Raw genomic sequence first — 21,505 nt, forward strand, 5'->3', positions numbered from 1 at the left:
AAGAAGAATGGAAAAAACGGGAACAGAGCTCACTCCGACCCCCGTCCAGCACGCAGTCTCTGCCGAGCGACGAATCCTCCCCCGGAGCAAGGCTTGGGGAAAATGTTTTCAAAAAAACCCGCGTTTCTCTCTGCGGCTGGGTGCAGTTAAAGAGACAGGACCACATTTTTTTTTTTTTTTTTTTTTCTTTCTTGGGCATATAAGCCAACGATAGGGGATAAAGGATTATCATATCATCAATCCAAGACAGTGATTTTGGGAGATATTTTGATGTGATTTTGGGATGATTTCTCTGTGATTTCTGTGTGATTTTGGGTGATTTCTGTGTGATTTCTCTGTGATTTTGGGTGATTGCTCAGTGATTTTTGGGGTGATTTTGTGGGATATTTTGATGTAGTTTTTCGGTGTTTTTTCAGTGATTTCTCAGTGATTTTGTGAGATTTTTCGGTGATGATTTCTCTGTGATTCTGGGGTGATTTTGATATGTGATTTCTGGGTGATTTCTTGGTGACTTTTCAGTGATTTTTCTGTGATTTTTTCAGTGTTTTTTTCAATGATTTTAATGGGATTTCTCGGTGATTTTGGAGGATTTTTCAGTGATGATTTCTCTGTGATTTTGGGGTGATTTTTCTGTGATTTCTCAGTGATTTTGGGGTGATTTCTCTGTGAGTAATTTGGGTGACTTCTTGGTGATTTTGGGGTGATTTTTTTTGGTGATTTTGGAGAATATTTTGATGTGATTTCTCTGTGATTTTCCCATGATTTCTCAGTGATTTTGTGGGATTTTTCGGTGACGATTTCTCCGTGATTTTGGGGTGATTTTGGGTGACTTCTCATTGATTTTTGGGCTAATTTTGGGTTCTTTTCTGTCCCCCAGCCTGGGATGGTGACGTCATGCCGCTCAGCCCGGCCTCCAGCGAGGAGGAGATTTTGGGTTATTTTGGGTGATTTTGATCTGTGATTTTGGGCGATAGCTCTGTGATTTTTTTTTTTAATTTCTCTGTGAGGATTTTGATGTGATTTTTCTGTGATTTTGGGGTGATTTTTCGGTGATTTCTTGATGATTTCTCGGTGATTTTGTGGGATTTTTTCGGTGATGATTTCCCTGTGATTTTGGGGTGATTTCTCTGTGAGGATTTTGGGTGATTTCTTGATGATTTTTCAGTGATTTTTCAGTGATTTTTCGGGTTTTTCAGTGGTTTTTCAGTGTTTTTTTCGATGATTTTAGTGGGATTTCTCAGTGATTTTGTGGGATTTTTCGGTGATGATTTCTCAGTGATTCTTCAGTGATTTCTCTGTGATTTCAGTTTTTCAATGATTTTTTTGGGATTTCTCAGTGATTTTGTGGTGATTATTTCTCTGTGATTTCTCAGTGATTTTGGGGTGATTTTTCTGTGAGGATTTTGGGTGATTTTTCGGTGATTTCTCTGTGATTTTTCGGTGATGATTTCTCTGTGATTTTAGGGTGATTTTTCAGTGGTTTTTTCAATGATTTTAATGGGATTTCTTGGTGATTTTGTGGGATTTTTTCAGTGGTGATTTCTTTGATTTTGGGGTTATTTTGGGCTAATTTTGGGCTAATTTTGGTCTCTTTCCCCTCCAGCCTGGGATGGTGACGTCATGCCGCGCAGCCCGGCCTCCAGCGAGGAGGAGGAGGGTCGAGGCTCCGAATACCCCGAGGGCGACTCGGATTCGGGGAGTTCCCGCGAGGGCAGCAACCCCAACAACCCCAACAACCCCAACAACCCCAACAACCCCAACAACCCCAATAATCCCAATAATCCCAATAATCCCAATAATCCAAATAACCCCGGAGTGCCCCGCAGCCGGGGAGCCTCCCGAGCCCCCCAGAGCCCCGAGGATTCTCACTTCAGCATGATGGTGTTCCGCATCGGCATCCCCGACCTGCACCAGACGGTGAGAGGAGGGGATGGGGAGTGGGAAATACCAAAAAAATGGGGGGATGGAAAAAAAATGGGGGAAAACAGCCAAAAAATGGGGGGAAAGCGGAAAAAATCCTGAAAAAATGGAGGGGAACACAACAAAAATGGGGAAAACCACCAAAAACAAAGGGGGAAAGACTGAAAAAATCCTGAAAAATGGGGGAACGGAAAAAAAACCATGGGGAAAACACCCCAAAAAAATAGGGAAGGACAGGAAAAATGGGGGAAAACACCCAAAAAATGGGGAAAGACTGATAAAGTCCTGAAAAAAATGGGGGAAATGCAAAAAAAAAATGGGGAGAAACACAAAAAATGGGGAAAGACTGAAAAAATCTTGAAAAATTGGGGGGAAACACCAAAAAAATGGGGAAAAACCAGAAAAAATGGGGAGAGAATTAAAAAAATGGGGGAGAACTCAAAAAAAGGGGGGAGAACACCCAGAAAATGGGGAAAAACACCCAAGAAATGGGGAAAGACTGAAAATATCCTGAAAAAATGGGGGAAAACCACCAAAAAAATGGGGGAAATGGCAAAAAAATGGGGGGAAACCAGAAAAAATGGGGGGAAAACACCAAAAAAATGGGGGAGAACTGGAAAAAATGGGGGAAAAGTGGAAAAAATCCCGAAAAAATGGAGGGAAACACAAAAAAAATGGGGAAAAACACCCAAAAAATGGGGAAAGACTGAAAAAAATCCTGAAAAGAAATGGGGGGAACACCAAAAAAAGGGGGAAAACCAGAAAAAATGGGGGAAAACAAAAAAAAAAAACGGGGAAAAACTGGAAAAAATGGGGGAAAACACCAAAAAAATAAAAGAGAATCCTAAAAAATGGGAGGAAACACAAAAAAATGGGGGAAATGCCCCAAAAAAGGGAGAAAATGCCCCCAAGAAATGGGGGAACACTCGAAAAAAATGGGGGAGAAGCTAAAAAAAACAGGGGGAAACACCAAAAAAAAGGGGAAAACCTGAAAAAACGGGAGAAAACACCAAAAAAATGGGGGAAAACCAGAAAAAATGGGGAAAGACTGAAAAAAATCCTGAAAAAATGGAGGGAAACACAAAAAAAAAGGGGAAAAACACCAAAAAAATGGGGCAAAAAATGGGGGAAACACAAAAAAAATGGGGAAAACACACCCAAAAAATGGGGGAATCCCTGAAAAAATGTGGAGAGGATTCAAAAAAATGGGGGAAAACCAGAAAAAATGGGGGAAAAACACCAAAAAAATGGGGGAGAACCAGAAAAAATGGGGAAAGACTGAAAAAATCCCCCAAAAAATGGGGGGAATGGAAAAAAATGGGGGGTATCCCCAAAAAAATGGGGGAAAGCAGAAAAAATCCCGAAAAAATGGAGGGAAACACAAAAAAATGGGGGAAAAACCAGAATAAATGGGGAAAGACTGAAAAAATCCTGAAAAAAATGGGGGAACTCCAAAAAAAGGGGGAAAACCAGAAAAAATGGGGGAAAACAAAAAAAAAAAACGGGGAAAAACTGGAAAAAATGGGGGAAAACACCAAAAAAATAAAAGGGAATCCTAAAAAATGGGGGGAAACACAAAAAAATGGGGGAAATGCCCCAAAAAAGGGAGAAAATGCCCCCAAGAAATGGGGGAACACTCGAAAAAAATGGGGGAGAAGCTAAAAAAAACAGGGGGAAACACCAAAAAAAAGGGGAAAACCTGAAAAAAACGGGAGAAAACACCAAAAAAATGGGGGAAAACCAGAGAAAAATGGGGGAAACACGAAAAAAATGGGGAAAACACACCCAAAAAATGGGGGAATCCCTGAAAAAATGTGGAGAGAATTCAAAAAAATGGGAGAAAACCAGAAAAAAATGGGGGAAAACCACCAAAAAAATGGGGGAAAACCAGAAAAAATGGGGAAAGACTGAAAAAATCCCCCAAAAAATGGGGGGAATGGAAAAAAATGGGGGGTATCCCCAAAAAATGGGGGGAAAAGCGGAAAAAATCCTGAAAAAATGGAGGGAAACACAAAAAAAATGGGGAAAGACTGAAAAAATCCTAAAAAAAATGGGGGAAATGCAAAAAAAAATGGGGAGAAACACAAAAAATGGGGAAAGACTGAAAAAATCCTGAAAAATTGGGGGGAAACACCAAAAAAATGGGGAAAAACCAGAAAAAATGGGGAGAGAACTTAAAAAAATGGGGGAGAACTCAAAAAAAGGGGGGAGAACACCCAGAAAATGGGGAAAAACACCCAAGAAATGGGGAAAGACTGAAAATATACCGAAAAAATGGGGGGAAACACAATAAAAATGGGGGAAATGGCAAAAAAATGGGGGGAAACCAGAAAAAAAACGGGGAAAAACACCAAAAAAATGGGGGAGAACTGGAAAAAATGGGGAAAGACTGAAAAAATCCCCCCAAAAATGGGGGGAAACACAAAAAAAATGGGGAAAAACACCAAAAAAATGGGGCAAAAAATGGGGGAAACACAAAAAAAATGGGGAAAACACACCCAAAAAATGGGGGAATCCCTGAAAAAATGTGGCGAGAATTCAAAAAAATGGGGGAACCCGAAAAAATGGGGAAAACCAGAAAAATGGGGGAGAACTCAAAAATGGGGAAACTCAAAAAAATGGGGGAAGGGAAAAAATGGGGGAGAACTCAAAAAATGGAGGAAAAACACCAAAAAAACGGAGGAAAACCAGAAAAAATGGGGGGAAACACCCAAAAAAAATAAAGGGGAATCCTAAAAAAAGGGGAAAACACCAAAAAATGGGGGAAAAGCGGAAAAAAAAGGGGGGAGAACTCAAAAAAATGGGGGAAATCCCAAAAAAAAATGGGGGGGAATAGTTCAAAATGGGGGGAGAACTCAAAAAAAGGGGGGAGAACAACTAAAAAATGGGGAAAAACACCCAAAAAATGGGGAAAGACTGAAAATATCACAAAAAAATGGGGGGAAACACAAAAAAAATGGGGGAAATGGCAAAAAATGGGGGGAAACCAGAAAAAATGGGGAAAAACACCAAAAAATGGGGAGAACCAGAAAAAATGGGGAAAGACTGAAAAAATCCCCCAAAAATGGAGGGAAACACAAAAAATGGGGAAAAACACCAAAAAATGGGGCAAAAATGGGGAAACACAAAAAAATGGGGAAAACACACCCAAAAATGGGGGAATCCCTGAAAAAATGTGGCGAGAATTCAAAAAAATGGGAGAAAACCAGAAAAAATGGGGGAAAACACCCAAAAAATGGGGGAGAACCGGAAAAAATGGGGAAAGACTGAAAATCCCCCAAAAAATGGGGGAATGGAAAAAAGGATCCCCAAAAAATGGGGAAAGACTGAAAAAATCCCCCAAAAATGGGGGGAAACACAAAAAAAATGGGGAAAAACACCAAAAAAATGGGGAAAGACTGAAAAAAATCCTGAAAAAAAATGGGGGGAACACCAAAAAAAGGGGGAAAACCAGAAAAAATGGGGGAAAACAAAAAAAAAAAACGGGGAAAAACTGGAAAAAATGGGGGAAAACACCAAAAAAATAAAAGGGAATCCTAAAAAATGGGAGGAAACACAAAAAAATGGGGGAAATGCCCCAAAAAAGGGAGAAAATGCCCCCAAGAAATGGGGGAACACTCGAAAAAAATGGGGGAGAAGCCAAAAAAAATAGGGGGAAACACCAAAAAAAAGGGGAAAACCTGAAAAAACGGGAGAAAACACCAAAAAAAATGGGGGAAAACCAGAAAAAATGGGGAAAGACTGAAAAAATCCCAAAAAAATGGAGAGAAACACAAAAAAATGGGGAAAAACACCCCAAAAATGGGGTGATTCCAATGCTCCATTTTTGGGGTTCCCCCTCTCTGACCACCCCAAAAATCCATCCCAGGGCTATTTTTGGAAGGCCTCAAGTGGGTTTTTTGGGGTTCCACCATCCCAAAGCTTCTGAACACCGGGATTTTTTGGCTTCCCCCAACCCCAGAAATTCCAGGGGTGCAAATTTTGGGGTTCCCCCCTCTCTGACCACCCCAAAAATCCATCCCAGGGCTATTTTTTGGAGCTCCCAATGGCGTTTTTTGGTGTTCCACCATCCCAGGTCTCCCAAACCTGGGGATTTTTTGGGTTCTGAGGATCCATTTTTGGGGTTCCCCCCGCTCTGACCACCCCAAAAATCCATCCTAGGCCTATTTTTGGAAGGTCTCAAGTGGGTTTTTTGGTGTTCCACCATCCCGAGACTCCCGAATCTTGGGATTTTTTGGGTTTTCCCCAACTCCACGAGTACTCAGGACTCAATTTTTGGGGTCCTCCCCTCTCTGACCACCCCAAAAATCCATCCCAGGGCTATTTTTTGGAGCTCCCAATGGCGTTTTTTGGTGTTCCACCATCCCAGGTCTCCCAAACCTCGGGATTTTTTGGGTTTCCCCCAACTCGAAGCTCCAATTTTGGGGTTCCCCCCTCTCTGACCACCCCAAATTTTCATCCCAGGGTTATTTTTTGGAGCTCCCAATGGTGATTTTTGGTGTTCTACCATCCCAAGACTCCCGAATCTCAGGATTTTTTGGCTTCCCCCAACTCCACGAGTACTCAGGACCCATTTTTGGGGTTCCCCCCTCTCTGACCACCCCAAAAATCCATCCTGGGGTTATTTTTTGGAGTTCCCAATGGTGTTTTTTGGGGTCTCCCCATCCTGGGACTCCCAAACCTGGGGATTTTTTGGGTTCTGAGGATCCATTTTTGGGGTTTCCCCTGCTTTGACTCCCCAAAAAATCCATCCCAATGTTATTTTAGAAGGTTTCCCATAGGGTTATTCGTGTTTTCCCATCCCAAAGCTCCCAAATCTCGGGATTTTTTGGGTTCTGAGGATCCATTTTTGGGGTTCTTCCTGCTCTGACCACCCAAAAAATTCATCCCAGGGCTATTTTGAGGAAGTTTCAGTTGGGTTTTTTGGGGTCTCCCCATCCCAGGGCTCCCAAACCTCGGGGTTTTTTGGGTTTTCTCCAATCCAGGAATAGCGGGGATCCATTTTCCGGGTTCCTCCTCTCTGACCCCGCAAAAATCCATCCCAGGGCTACTTTTGGAAGGTCTCAAGTGGGTTTTTTGGTGTTCCACCATCCCAGCACTCCCGAATCTTGGGATTTTTTGGCTTCCCCCAACCCCACGAGTACTCAGGACCCAAATTTTGGGGTTCTCCCCTCTCTGACAAACCCAAAAATCCATCCCAGGGTTATTTTTTGGAGTTCCCAATGGCGTTTTTTGGTGTTCCACCATCCCAGGTCTCCCAAACCTGGGGATTTTTTGGGTTTCCCCCACCTCGAAGCTCCAATTTTGGGGTTCCCCCCACTCTGACCACCCAAAAATCCATCCCAGGGCTATTTTCGGAAGGTCTCAAGTGGGTTTTTTGGGCTCTCCTCATCCTGGGGCTCCCGAATCTCAGGATTTTTTGGATTCTCCCAACCCCAGAAATTCCGATGCTCCATTTTTTGGGGTTCCCCCCTCCCTGACCCCCCAACTCTCTCCCCCCAGAAGTTCCTGCGGTTCGACCCCGGCGCGGCGCTGAGTGCAGCCAAGCAGCAGCTGCTCCTGCTCTGACCCCAAAATCCATCCCAGTGTTATTTTAGGAGTTCCCAATGGGGTTTGTTGGGGTCTCCCCATCCCGGGACTCCCAAACCTGGTGATTTTTTGGGTTCCGAGGATCCATTTTTGGGGTTCTCCCCACTCTGACCACCCAAAAATCCATCCTAGGCCTATTTTTGGAAGATCTCAAGTGGGTTTTTTGGTGTTCCACCATCCCGGCACTCCCGAACCTCAGGATTTTTTGGCTTCCCCCAACCCCACGAGTACTCAGGACCCATTTTTGGGGTTCCCCCCTCTCTGACCACCCAAAAATCCATCCTGGGGTTATTTTTAGGAGTTCCCAATGGGTTTTTTTGGGGTCTCCCCATCCCGGGACTCCCAAACCTGGGGATTTTTTGGGTTCTGAGGATCTATTTTTGGGGTTCTTCCTGCTCTGACCACCCCAAAAATCCATCCCAGGGCTATTTTTGGAAGGTCTCAATTGGGTTTTTTGGTGTTCCACCATCCTGGGGCTCCCGAATCTCAGGATTTTTTGGGTTTTCCCCAACTCCACGAGTACTCAGGACCCAAATTTTGGGGTTCTCCCCTCTCTGACCACCCCAAAATTTCATCCCAGGGTTATTTTTTGGAGTTCCCAATGGTCATTTTTGGTGTTCTACCATCCCAAGTCTCCCGAACCTCAGGATTTTTTGGCTTCCCCCAACTCCACGAGTACTCAGGACTCATTTTTTGGGGTTCCCCCCTCCCTGACCCCCCAAATCTCTCCCCCAGAAGTGCCTGCGGTTCGACCCCGGCGCGGCGGTGTGGGCAGCCAAGCAGCAGCTGCTGTGCGCTCTGACCGAGGGGCTCCACGATGGACTCAACTATGGGCTCTTCCAGCCCGCGGCCGCTGGGAGGGACGCCAAATTCCTGGATGAGGAGAGACCCCTGAGGGATTATCCGCAGAGCTTCGACCAGGGCGTGCCCTACCTGGAGGTGGGTGAGGGGGGCAGAATTTGGGGGGGAAAAGTGGGGGATTTGGGTTTTAAAATGGTGGATTTGGGGTGAAAAGGTGGTGGAATTGGGATGAAAAGTGGTGGATTTGGGATTAAAGTGGTGGATTTGGGGTGAAAAGTTTAGGATTTGGGGTGAAAAGGTGGTGGAATTGGGGTTAAAAGTGGTGGATTTGGGGTGAAAGTCAAGGATTTGGGGTGAAAAGTGGTGGATTTTGGGGGAAAAGTGGGGGATTTGGGGTGAAAAGTTTAGGATTTGGGGTGAAGAGTGGTGGAATTGGGTTTTAAAAGGGGTGGATTTGGGGTGAAAGTCAAGGATTTGGGGCTAAAAGGTTTGGATTTGTTGTGAAAAGTGGTGGATTTGGGGGAAAGTTGTGAATTTGGGGGAAGTGGGGGATTTGGGGTGAAAAGTCAAGGATTTGGGATTAAAAGTGGTGGGTTTGGGGTGAAAAGTGGTGGGTTTGGGGTGAAAAGTGGTGGATTTGGGGTGGGAAGGATCAGGGATGGGCGTGCCCTACCTGGAGGTGGGTGAGGGGGAGAATTTGGGGGATTTGGGGGAAAAGTGGGGATTTGGGTTTTAAAATGGTGGATTTGGGGTTAAAAGTGGTGGAATTGGGATGAAAAGTGGTGGATTTGGGATTAAAGTGGGGGATTTGGGGTGAAAAGTTTAGGATTTGGGGTGAAGAGTGGTGGAATTGGGTTTTAAAAGGGTGGATTTGGGGTGAAAGTCAAGGATTTGGGGCTAAAAGTTTTGGATTTGTTGTGAAAAGTGGTGGATTTGGGGGAAAGTTGTGAATTTGGGGGGGAAGTGGGGGATTTGGGGTGAAAAGTCAAGGATTTGGGATTAAAAGTGGTGGGTTTGGGGTGAAAAGTTGAGGGTTTGGATTTTGAAAAGTGATGGATTTAGGGTGAAAAGGGGTGGGTTTGTTGTAAAAAGTGGTGGATTTGGGGTGAAAGTTGTGGATTTGGGGTGAAAGGTTCAGGATTTGGGATTAAAAGTTCAGGATTTGGGGTTAAAAGTGGTGGGTTTGGGATGAAAAGTCTAGGATTTGGGATTAAAAGTGGTGGGTTTGGGGTGAAAAGTGGTGGATTTGGGGTGAAAAGTCAAGGATTTGGGGTGAAAAGTGTTGGATTTGGGGTAAACGGGGTGGATTTGGGGAGAAAAGTGATGGATTTTGGGGGTAAAGTGGGGGATTTTCAGGTGAAAAGTGGTGAATTTGGGGTGGAAAGTGGTGGATTTGGGGTGGAAAGTGGTGGATTTGGGTGGAAAGTGGTGAAATTGGGGGGAAAAGTTCAGGATTTGGAGCTAAAGAGTGGTGGATTGGGGGTGAAAAGTGGTGGAATTGGGGTTAAAAGTGGTGGATTTGGGGTGAAAGTCAAGGATTTGGGGTGAAAAGTGGTGGATTTTGGGATTAAAGTGGGGGATTTGGGGTGAAAAGTTTAGGATTTGGGGTGAAGAGTGGTGGAATTGGGTTTTAAAAGGGGTGGATTTGGGGTGAAAGTCAAGGATTTGGGGCTAAAAGTTTTGGATTTGTTGTGAAAAGTGGTGGATTTGGGGGGAAAGTTGTGAATTTGGGGGGGAAGTGGGGGATTTGGGGTGAAAAGTCAAGGATTTGGGATTAAAAGTGGTGGGTTTGGGGTGAAAAGTGGTGGGTTTGGGGTAAAAAGGGTGGATTTGGGGTGGGAAGGATCAGGGATGGGCGTGCCCTACCTGGAGGTGGGCGAGGGGGGAGAATTTGGAGGGGAAAAGTGGGGGATTTGGGTTTTAAAATGGTGGATTTGGGGTGAAAAGTGGTGGATTTTGGGTGAAAAGGTGGTGGAATTGGGGTGAAAAGTGGTGGATTTTGGGGTGAAAAGTGGTGGATTTTGGGGGAAAAGTGGAGGATTTGGGGTGAAAAGTTTAGGATTTGGGGTGAAGAGTGGTGGAATTGGGTTTTAAAAGTGGTGGATTTGGGGTGGAAGTCAAGGATTTGGGGCTAAAAGTTTTGGATTTGTTGTGAAAAGTGGTGGATTTGGGGTGAAAAGTGGTGGATTTTGGGGTGAAAAGTGGTGGATTTTGGGTAAAAAGGGTGGATTTGGGGTGGGAAGGATCAGGGATGGGCGTGCCCTAGCTGGAGGTGGGCGAGGGGGGAGAATTTGGGGGAATTTGGGGGAGAAAAGTGGTGGATTTGGGTTTTAAAATGGTGGATTTGGGGTGAAAAGTGGTGGATTTTGGGTGAAAAGTGGTGGATTTTGGGTGAAAAGGTGGTGGAATTGGGGTTAAAAGGGGTGGATTTGTGGGGAAAAGTGGTGGAATTGGGGTGAAAAGTGTTGGATTTGGGGTAAACGGGTTGGATTTGGGGAGAAAAGTGATGGATTTGGGGGGTAAAGTGGGGGATTTTCGGGTGAAAAGTGGTGAATTTGGGGTGGAAAGTGGTGGATTTGGGATTAAAGTGGTGGAATTGGGGGGAAAAGTTCAGGATTTGGAGCTAAAGAGTGGTGGATTGGGGGTGAAAAGTGGTGGCATTGGGGTTAAAAGTGGTGGATTTGGGGTGAAAGTCAAGGATTTGGGGCTAAAAGTTTTGGATTTGTTGTGAAAAGTGGTGGATTTGGGGGGAAAGTTGTGAATTTGGGGGAAGTGGGGATTTGGGGTGAAAAGTCAAGGATTTGGGATTAAAAGTGGTGGGTTTGGGGTGAAAAGTTGAGGGTTTGGGTTTTGAAAAGTGATGGATTTAGGGTGAAAAGGGGTGGGTTTGTTGTAAAAAGTGGTGGATTTGGGATTAAAGTGGTGGATTTGGGGTGAAAGTTGTGGATTTGGGGTGAAAAGTCAAGGATTTGGGATTAAAAATTCAGGATTTGGGATAAAAAGGTCAGGATTTGGGGTTAAAAGTGGTGGGTTTGGGGTGAAAAGTGGTGGATTTGGGGTAAAAAGGGTGGATTTGGGGTGGGAAGGATCAGGGATGGGCGTGCCCTACCTGGAGGTGGGCGAGGGGGGGAGAATTTGGGGGGGAAAAGTGGGGGATTTGGGTTTTAAAATGGTAGATTTGGGGTGAAAAGTGGTGGATTTGGGGTGAAAAAGGGTGGATTTGGGGTGAAAAGGGGTGGGTTTTGGGGGAAAAGTGGTGGATTTGGGGTGAAAAGTCTAGGATTTGGGGTGAAAAGTGGTGGGTTTGGGGTGAAAAGTGGGGGATTTGGGGTGAAAAGTCAAGGATTTGGGGTGAAAAGTGGTGGATTTTGGGTGAAAAAGGGTGGATTTGGGGTAAAAAGGGTGGATTTGGGGTGGGAAGGATCAGGATGGGTGTGCCCTACCTGGAGGTGGGTGAGGGGAGAATTTGGGGGGATTTGGGGGAAAGTGGGGGATTTGGGTTTTAAAATGGTGGATTTGGGGTGAAAAGTGGTGGAATTGGGGTGAAAAAGGGTGGATTTGGGGTGAAAAGGGGTGGGTTTTGGGGGAAAAGTGGGGGATTTGGGATGAAAAGTCTAGGATTTGGGATTAAAAGTGGTGGGTTTGGGGTGAAAAGTGGTGGATTTGGGGTGAAAAGTCAAGGATTTGGGGTGAAAAGGATTTGGGGTAAACGGGTTGGATTTGGGGAGAAAAGTGATGGATTTTGGGGGTAAAGTGGGGGATTTTCAGGTGAAAAGTGGTGAATTTGGGGTGGAAAGTGGTGGATTTGGGGTGGAAAGTGGTGGATTTGGGTGGAAAGTGGTGAAATTGGGGGAAAAGTTCAGGATTTGGAGCTAAAGAGTGGTGGATTGGGGGTGAAAAGTGGTGGAATTGGGGTTAAAAGTGGTGGATTTGGGGTGAAAGTCAAGGATTTGGGGGGAAAAGTGGTGGATTTTGGGGGGAAAAGTGGTGGATTTGGGATTAAAGTGGTGGATTTGGGGTGAAAAGTTCAGGATTTGGACTAAAGAGTGGTGGAATTTGGGTTTCAAAGGGGTGGATTTGGGGTGAAATTTGGTTGAAAAGTTTAGGATTTGGGGTGAAAGTTCAGGATTTGGGTTGAAAAGTTTAGGATTTGGGGTGCAAAGTGGTAGAATTTGGGCTCAAAGTTCAGGATTTGGGGTTGGAAGGCTGCTGGGTGGGCGTGGCCAGAGGGAGGGGGCGTGGCTTACAGAGTGGGCGTGGCCCAAGGTGGGCGTGGTTTGCACGCCAGGTGGGGCCAAGGGCAGGAATTGGGGCAAAACCAGCAGATTTGGGGTTAGAGAGCCGGGGGGGGTGGTGGTCAGGGAGTGGGCGTGGCTTTGTGGGTGGGCGTGGTTTAAATTTGGGGCGGAGCTGAGCTTTACCCCATATTAGGCTGGGTGGGCGTGGCCAGGGGTGTGGTCAGACGGGCTGGGCGTGGCCTGGGGTGGGCGGGGGCGTGTCCCCCGGGCCGGGGGGCGTGTCCCCGCGCGGTGGGCGTGGCCCGGTGCTGACCCCGCCCCCAGTTCCGGTACAAGACCCGCGTGTACAAACAAACCAACCTGGACGAGAAACAGCTGGCCAAGCTGCACACCAAGGTGGGACACGCCCCCTGCCCCAGACCACGCCCCCTTCCTTCTCTGGACACGCCCCCTGCTCCCTGGACACGCCCCCTTCCTTCTCTGGACACGCCCCCTGACCCGAAACCACGCCCCCTTCCTTCTCTGGACACGCCCCCTGCTCCCTGGACACGCCCTTTCACTGGCCACGCCCCCTTTCCTCTGGACACGCCCCTTTTTTCCCTGGCCAAGGCCCTTCTATGGACATGCCCCTTGACTGGGACACGCCCCCTTCCTTCTCTGGACACGCCCCTTGTTTCTCTGGCCACTCCTCCTGGCTCTGGACACACCCCTTGTTTCTCTGGACACACCCCTTGTTCCTATGGCCACACCCCCTTCCTTCTCTGGACACGCCCCTTGTTCTCTGGCCACGCCCCATCCTTGAACACGCCCCTGCCCCAAAGCCACGCCCCTTGTTCTCTGGACACGCCCCCTGTTCCCTGGACACGCCCCCAATCCTTAGACACGCCCCTTATCATTGGCCACGCCCCCTTGTTTCTGTGGACACGCCCCTTGGCTCTGGCCACATCCCAATCCCCGGCCACACCCCTTCTCCCTGGCCACGCCCCCTTCCATGGACAGCCCCCTTCTCCTGGACACGCCCATTTTCCCTGGACACGCCCCCAATCCATGGCCACGCCCCTTGTTTCTCTGGCCATGCCTCCTGGCCCTGGACACACCCTTTGTTTCTATGGCCACGCCCCCTGCTCCCTGGCCACGCCCCCAATCCATGGCCACGCCCCTTGTTTCCCTGGACACACCCCCTTCCCTGGCCACGCCCCTTGTTTCTCTGGTCCACGCCCCTTTGTCCATGGCCACGCCCCTTGTTCCTTTGCCCCGCCCACTGCACCCAGACCACGCCGTGTCCCCATGTCCCCTGCCATGTCCCCTGATGTGTCCCCTGTCCCTGTCCCATGTCCCCTGCCGTGTCCCCTGATGTGTCCCCATGTCCCCTGCTGCCCTGTCCCCATGTCCCCTGACATGTCCCCTGCCATGTCCCTGTGCCCTGTCACTGTCCCCCGGTCCCCTGATGCATGTCCCGTGTCCCCTGCTGGCTGTTCCCCTGTCCCTGTCCCCTATCCCCTGATGTGTGTCCCCATGTCCCCTGCCATGTCCCCTGCCGTGTCCCATGTCCCTGTCCCCATGTCCCCATGTCCCCTGCCGTGTCCCCTGTCCCTGTCCCCCTGTTCCTGTCCCCTGTCCCTATGTCCCCTGACTGTCCCCATGGTGTCCCCAGACGGGTCTGCGGAAGTTCCTGGACTACGTTCAGCACGGCTCGGCTGAGAAGGTGGCGCGGCTGCTGGAGAGGGGGCTGGACCCCAACTACCATGACTCTGATTCAGGGGGTGAGTGACATTTGGGGACAGCTTGGGGACGTCCCTGACCCCCTGGGGACACCTGGGGACATCCCTGACCCCAACTACCATGACTCTGACTCGGGGGGTGAGTGACATCTGGGGACAGCTTGGGGACATCCCTGACCCCCTGGGGACACCTGGGGACATCCCTGACCCCAACTACCATGACTCGGACTCGGGGGGTGAGTGAGTGACACTTGGGGACACTTGGGGACATCCCTGACCCCCTGGGGACACCTGGGGACATCCCTGACCCCAACTACCATGACTCGGACTCGGGGGGTGAGTGACACTTGGGGACACTTGGAGACATCCCTGACCCCCTGGGGACACCCCTGACCCCAACTACCATGACTCTGACTCGGGGGGTGAGTGAGTGACATTTGGGGACATCCCTGACCCCCTGGGGACATCCCTGACCCCAACTACCATGACTCTGACTCGGGGGGTGAGTGACATTTGGGGACATCCCTGACCCCCTGGGGACACCTGGGGACATCCCTGACCCCAACTACCATGACTCAGACTCGGGGGGTGAGTGACACTTGGGGACACCTGGGGACATCCTGGGGACACCTTGGGGACACCTCCTGACCCCTGGGGACACCCCCACACCATCCCTGGGGACACAACTGATCCTGGTGTCCCCAATGTCCCCAGAGCCCCTCGTGTCCCAGTGTCCCCGTGGAGCTCAGGGTCCCTCCTGTCCCCCCACACCCCACATTGTCCCCAATGTCCCCAGAGCTCCTGTATCCCCCAGTGTCCCCAATGTCCTGAATGTCCCTAATGTCCCAAATGTCCCCAATGCCCCAATGTCCCCAGAGTCCCTATATCCCCAATGTCCCAAATGCCCCCTAGAATCCCCAATGTCCCCAAAGCCCCGATGTCCCCAAATGTCCCCATTATCCCCTATGCCCCCCAATCCCCCCAATGCCCCCAATGTCCCCAATATCCCCATATCTCCAATATCCCCCAATGTCCCCAACGTCCCTTTTTTCTCCAATCCCCCCAATATCCCTGATGTCCCCATATGTCTCCAATGTCCCCAACATCCCCAATGTCCCAAATGTCCCCAATGTCCCCAACGTCCCCAACGTCCCTGCTGTCTCCAATGTCCCCAATATCCCTGATGTCCCCAATATCCCCAGTGCCCCCAATGGCCCCCAATGTCCCAAATATCCCCAAAATCCCCAATGTCCCCACTATCCCCAACATCCCCAATATCTCTCCAATGTCCCCAATGCCCTCAATGTCCCCAATGTCCCCACAGTCCCTGCTGTCTCCAATGCCCCCAATATCCCCAATATCCCTGATGTCCCCAATATCCCTAGTGTCCCCAATGCCCCAAATGTCCCCAATGTCCCAATGCCCACAATGCCCCGATGTTCCCAAATGTCCCCATTATCCCCTATACCCCCCAATGTCCCCAATGCCCCAAATGTCCCCAATCCCCCAATATCCCTGATGTCCCCAACATCCCCAACATCCCCAATATCCCCAACGTCCCCAATGACCCCAATGTCCCCAATGTCTCCACACCCCCCACTGTCCCCACTGTCCCCAGTGTCCCCACTGTCCCCAATGTCCCCAATGTCCCCAATCCCAAATGTTCCCATACCCCCCAATGTCCCCAGTGTCTCCAACATCTCCAATGTCCCCAATACCCCCCGATGTCCCCGCTGTCCCCGCTGTCCCCAGAGACGCCGCTGACGCTGGCTGCGCAGCGGGAAGGCCCAGGTGAGGTGGAGATCATCCGGCTGCTGTGCCTGGGCGGAGCTCACCTGGACTTCCGGGCTCGGGACGGAGCGACAGCTCTGCACAGGGCCGTGTGCACCCGGAGATACCCCGCGCTGCTGGTGAGACACCCTGGGGACATGGGGACACCTGGGGACACGTGGGGGACACGTGGGGACACGGGAGGGACACGTGGGGACAGCCATGGGACACGTGGGGACAGCCATGGGACACGGGGAGGTGGCTCGGGACGGAGCGACAGCTCTGCACAGGGCCGTGTGCACCCGGAGATACCCCGCGCTGCTGGTGAGACACCCTGGGGACATGGGGACATCTAGGGGACAGTGGGGACATGGGGGTGACAAGGGGAGGTGGCTCGGGATGGAGCGACAGCTCTGCACAGGGCCGTGTGCACCCGGAGATACCCCGCGCTGCTGGTGAGACACCCTGGGGACATGGGGACACCGGAGGGACAGCCATGGGACACAGGGGGACATCCATGGGACATGGGGGGAGACGGGGGTGACACCCACAGGACAGAGGGGACATGGAGGTGACACCTACAGCACAGGGGGGACATGGGGAGGGAGCACCAGCGGTGTCCCCAAACCAAAGTGACTCCCAGGGTGTCCCAGGGCTGTCACAAGTGGGTGACCATGCTGTCCCCTGTGTCCCCAGGCCCTGCTGGACCTCAGGGCTTCCCCAAACCAAAGTGACCAGTGGTGTCCCCAGACCAAAGTGACTCCACGGGTGTCACAGGGATGTCACAGTGGTGTCACGAGCGGGTGACCAGGCTGTCCCCTGTGTCCCCAGGCGCTGCTGGACCTCAGCGGGTCCCCAAACCAAAGTGACCAGTGGTGTCCCCAGACCAAAGTGACCCCAGGGGTGTCACAGGGGTGTCACAAGTGGGTGACCACGCTGTCCCCTGTGTCCCCAGGCCCTGCTGGACCTTGGGGTTCCCCAAACCCAAGTGACCAGTGGTGTCCCCAAACCCAAGTGACCCATGGTCTCCTCGAACCAAAGTGACCCCATGGTGTCCCCAGACCAAAGTGACCCCATGGGTGTCACAGAGATGTCACAAGGGTGTCCCAAGTGGGTGACCACGCTGTCCCCTGTGTCCCCAGGTGCTGCTGGACCTCGGGTTTTCCTAAACCAAAGTAACCAGTGGTGTCCCCAAACCAAAGTGACCCCGTGGGTGTCACAGGGATGTCACAGGGGTGTCCCAAGTGGGTGACCGGGCTGTCCCCTGTGTCCCCAGGTGCTGCTGGACCTTGGGGCTCCCTGAACCACAGTGACCAGCAGTGTCCCCAGACCAAAGTGACCCCAGGGGTGTCACAGGGATGTCCCGGTGGTGTCACAAGCGGGTGACCATGCTGTCCCCTGTGTCCCCAGGTGCTGCTGGACCTTGGGGTTCCCTGAACCAAAGTGACCAGCAGTGTCCCCAAACCAAAATGACCCCGGGGGTGTCATGGGGATGTCCCAGGGGTGTCACAAGTTGGTGACCAAGCTGTCCCCTGTGTCCCCAGGCCCTGCTGGACCTCGGCAGGTCCCCTGAACCAAAGTGACCAGTGGTGTCCCCAGACCAAAGTGACCCCATGGGTGCCATGGGCATGTCCAGGGATGTCCCATGGGTGTCACAGGGATGTCCCGGTGGTGTCACGAGCGGGCGACCGGGCTGTCCCCTGTGTCCCCAGGCGCTGCTGGACTTCAGCAGGTCCCCAAACCACAGTGACCAGTGGTGTCCCCAGACCAAAGTGACCCCAGGGGTGTCACAGGGGTGTCACAAGCGGGTGACCACGCTGTCCCCTGTGTCCCCAGGCCCTGCTGGACCTCGGGGTTCCCTGAACCAAAGTGACCAGTGGTGTCCCCAGACCAAAGTGTCCCCGTGGGTGTCACAGGGATGTCCCAGGGGTGTCACAAGCGGGTGACCTCGCTGTCCCCTGTGTCCCCAGGTGCTGCTGGACCTTGGGGTTTCCTAAACCAAAGTAATTAGTGGTGTCCCCAAACCAAAGTGACCCCATGGGTGTCACAGGGATGTCACAGTGGGTGTCCCAGGGGTGTCACAAGCGGGTGACCAGGCTGTCCCCTGTGTCCCCAAGCACTGCTGGACCTTGGGGTTCCCCAAACCAAAGTGACCAGCGGTGTCCCCAAACCAAAGTGACCCCATGGGTGTCACAGGGGTGTCACAAGCGGGTGACCATGCTGTCCCCCGTGTCCCCAGGCGCTGCTGGACCTGGGCGGCTCCCCGAACTACAAGGACCGGCGTGGGCTGACCCCTCTGTACCACACGGCCATGGTGGGAGGTGACCCGCGGTGCTGCGAGCTGCTGCTCTACAACCGAGCGCACATCGGGACAGCCGACGAGAACGGCTGGCAGGAGATACACCAGGTGACATTGTGTCACTGTGTCACTGTGTCACTGTGTCACCTCATCATCCCATCATCCCATCACTGTGTTACTGCATCAACCCGTTATCACCCCATGTCATTGTCCCCCTGTGTCACATCGGGACAGCCGACGAGAACGGGTGGCAGGAGATCCACCAGGTGACATTGTGTCACCCTGTCACTGTGTCACCCCATCATCCCATCACTGTGTGACCTCATCATCCTGTGATCCCATCATTGTATCACCTCACTGTCACCCAATGTCACTGTGTCACATCAGGACAGCCAACGAGAACGGGTGGCAGGAGATACACCAGGTGACAGGGACAGGGACATCACGTCACTGTGTCAGCTCATCATCCCATCACTGTGTGACTCCATCACTGCATCACCACATTGTCACCGTGTCATTGTGTCACCCTGTGTCACTGTGTCACATCGGGATGGCTGACGAGAACGGGTGGCAGGAGATACACCAGGTGACAGGGACAGGGACAGTGTGTCATTGTGTCACCTCATCATCCCATTGCTCTGTCACTGTGTCACCTCATCATCCTGTGATCCCATCATTGTATCACCTCACTGTCACCCCATGTCACTGTGTCACATCGGGACGGTTGACGAGAACGGCTGGCAGGAGATACACCAGGTGACATTGTGTCACCCTGTCACTGTGTCACTGTGTCACCGTGTCACCTCATCATCCCATCACTGTGTGACTCCATCATTGCATCATCCCATCACGCTGTGTCATTGTCACCCTGTGTCACATCGGCACGGCCAACGAGAACGGGTGGCAGGAGATACACCAGGTGACAGGGACAGCATGTCACTGTGTCACTGTGTCACTGTGTCTCCTCAACATCCCATCACTGTGTGACTCTATCATTGCATCATCACATTGTCATTGTGTCACCCTGTGTCACATCGGCACCGCCGATGAGAACGGGTGGCAGGAGATACACCAGGTGACAGGGACAGCATGTCACTGTGTCACTGTGTCACTGTGTCACACTGCCACCCCATCACCCCATCATCCCGTCACACTGTTACTGCATCAACCCGTTATCACTCCATGTCATTGTCCCCCTGTGTCACATTGGGACAGCTGACGAGAACGGGTGGCAGGAGATACACCAGGTGACAGGGACAGCGTGTCATTGTGTCACCGTGTCACCTCATCACCCTGTGACCTCATCATTGCATCATCACATTGTCATTGTGTCACCCCATGTCACTGTGTCACATCGGGATGGCCGACGAGAACGGGTGGCAGGAGATACACCAGGTGACAGGGACAGGGACAGCGTGTCACTGTGTCACTGTGTCACTGTGTCACACTGTCACCCCATCATCCCATCACTGTGTCACTGCATCAACCTGTTATCAGCCCATGTCATTGTCACACTGTGTCACACCGGGACAGCAAATGAGAATGGGTAGCAGGAGATTCACCAGGTGACATTGTGTCACTGTGTCACTGTGTCACCTCATCATCCTGTCACTGTGTCACTGTGTGACCTCATCGTTGTATGACCTCATCATTGCATCAACCCATTATCACCCCATGTCACTGTCACACCGTGTCACATCAGGATGGCCAATGAGAACAGGTGGCAGGAGATACACCAGGTGACACTGTGTCACCGTGACAGTGTGTCACCTCGACAGTGTGTCACCTCATCATCCCATCACTATGTGACTCCATCATTGCGTCATCCCATCACACTGTGTCATTGACACACTGTGTCACTGTCACACTGTCACATCAGGACAGCTGATGAGAACAGGTGGCAGGAGATTCACCAGGTGACAGGGACATCGTGTCATTGTGTCACCGTGTCACTGTGTCACCTCCTCATCCCATCACTGTGTCACTGTGTCACCCCATCACTGCATCACCACACTGTCACCATGTCATTGTGTCACACTGTGTCACTGTGTCACCTTATCTTCCCATCACTGCATTGTCACTGTGTCATTGTGTCACCCTGTGTCACTGTGTCACATCGGCACTGCCAATGAGAATGTCTGGCAGGAGATCCACCAGGTGACAGGGACAGGGACATCGTGTCATTGTGTCACCGTGTCACTGTGTCACCTCATCATCCCATCACTGTGTCACTGTGTCACCCCATCACTGCATCACCACATTGTCACCATGTCATTGTGTCACCCTGTCACTGTGTCACCTTATCATCCCATCACTGCATTGTCACTGTGTCATTGTGTCACCCTGTGTCACTGTGTCACATCGGCACTGCCAATGAGAATGTCTGGCAGGAGATCCACCAGGTGACAGGGACAGGGACATCGTGTCATTGTGTCACCGTGTCACTGTGTCACCTCATCATCCCATCACTGTGTCACTGTGTCACCCCATCACTGCATCACCACATTGTCACAGTGCCATTGTGTCACCCTGTCACTGTGTCACCTTATCATCCCATCACTGCATTGTCACTGTGTCATTGTGTCACCCTGTGTCACTGTGTCACATCAGGACAGCTGATGAGAACGGCTGGCAGGAGATTCACCACGTGACACCGTGTCACCGTGTCATTGTATCACTGTGTCACCATGTCACCTCATCATCCCATCACACTGTGACCTCATCATTGCATCATGACATTGTCATTTTGTCACCCCATGTCACTGTGTCACATCGGCATGGCCGATGAGAATAGCTGGCAGGAGATTCACCAGGTGTCACTGTGTCACTGTGTCACCATGTCACCTCATCATCCCATCACCCTGTGACCTCATCATTGCATCATCACATCACACTGTGTCATTGTCACTGTGTCACATCGGCACTTCCAGCAAGAATGGCTGGCAGGAGATACACCAGGTGACACTGTCACCGTGTCACTGTGTCATCATGTCATTGTGTCACCTCATCATCCCATCACTGTGTCATTGTGTCACCCCATCACTGTGTCACCACACTGTCTCCATGTCGTTGTGTCACCCTGTCACTGTGTCACTGTGTCACCTCATCATCCCATCACTGCATTGTCACCGTGTCATTGTGTCACCCTGTGTCACTGTGTCACTGTG

At 50.8% G+C, this 21,505-nt stretch overlaps 1 protein-coding gene across 1 annotated transcript in view; it reads left to right on the top strand.

Annotated features, from left to right (window-relative positions):
- SHANK1 (SH3 and multiple ankyrin repeat domains 1) overlaps positions 1–21,505 on the top strand; it is a 142,330-nt gene that overhangs the window by 32,923 nt on the left and 87,902 nt on the right. Inside the window, exons 6-7 of the mRNA XM_085045404.1 lie at positions 16,022–16,179; positions 18,279–18,446. Coding sequence (XP_084901530.1) covers positions 16,022–16,179; positions 18,279–18,446 — 326 coding nt within the window. The remainder of the gene's footprint in view (positions 1–16,021; positions 16,180–18,278; positions 18,447–21,505) is intronic.

The sequence above is a fragment of the Lichenostomus cassidix genome, unplaced genomic scaffold (assembly GCF_008360975.1).
Source record: "Lichenostomus cassidix isolate B80296 unplaced genomic scaffold, HeHo_3.0 HiC_scaffold_38, whole genome shotgun sequence".
In the NCBI taxonomy this organism is placed as follows: Eukaryota; Metazoa; Chordata; class Aves; order Passeriformes; family Meliphagidae; genus Lichenostomus; species Lichenostomus cassidix.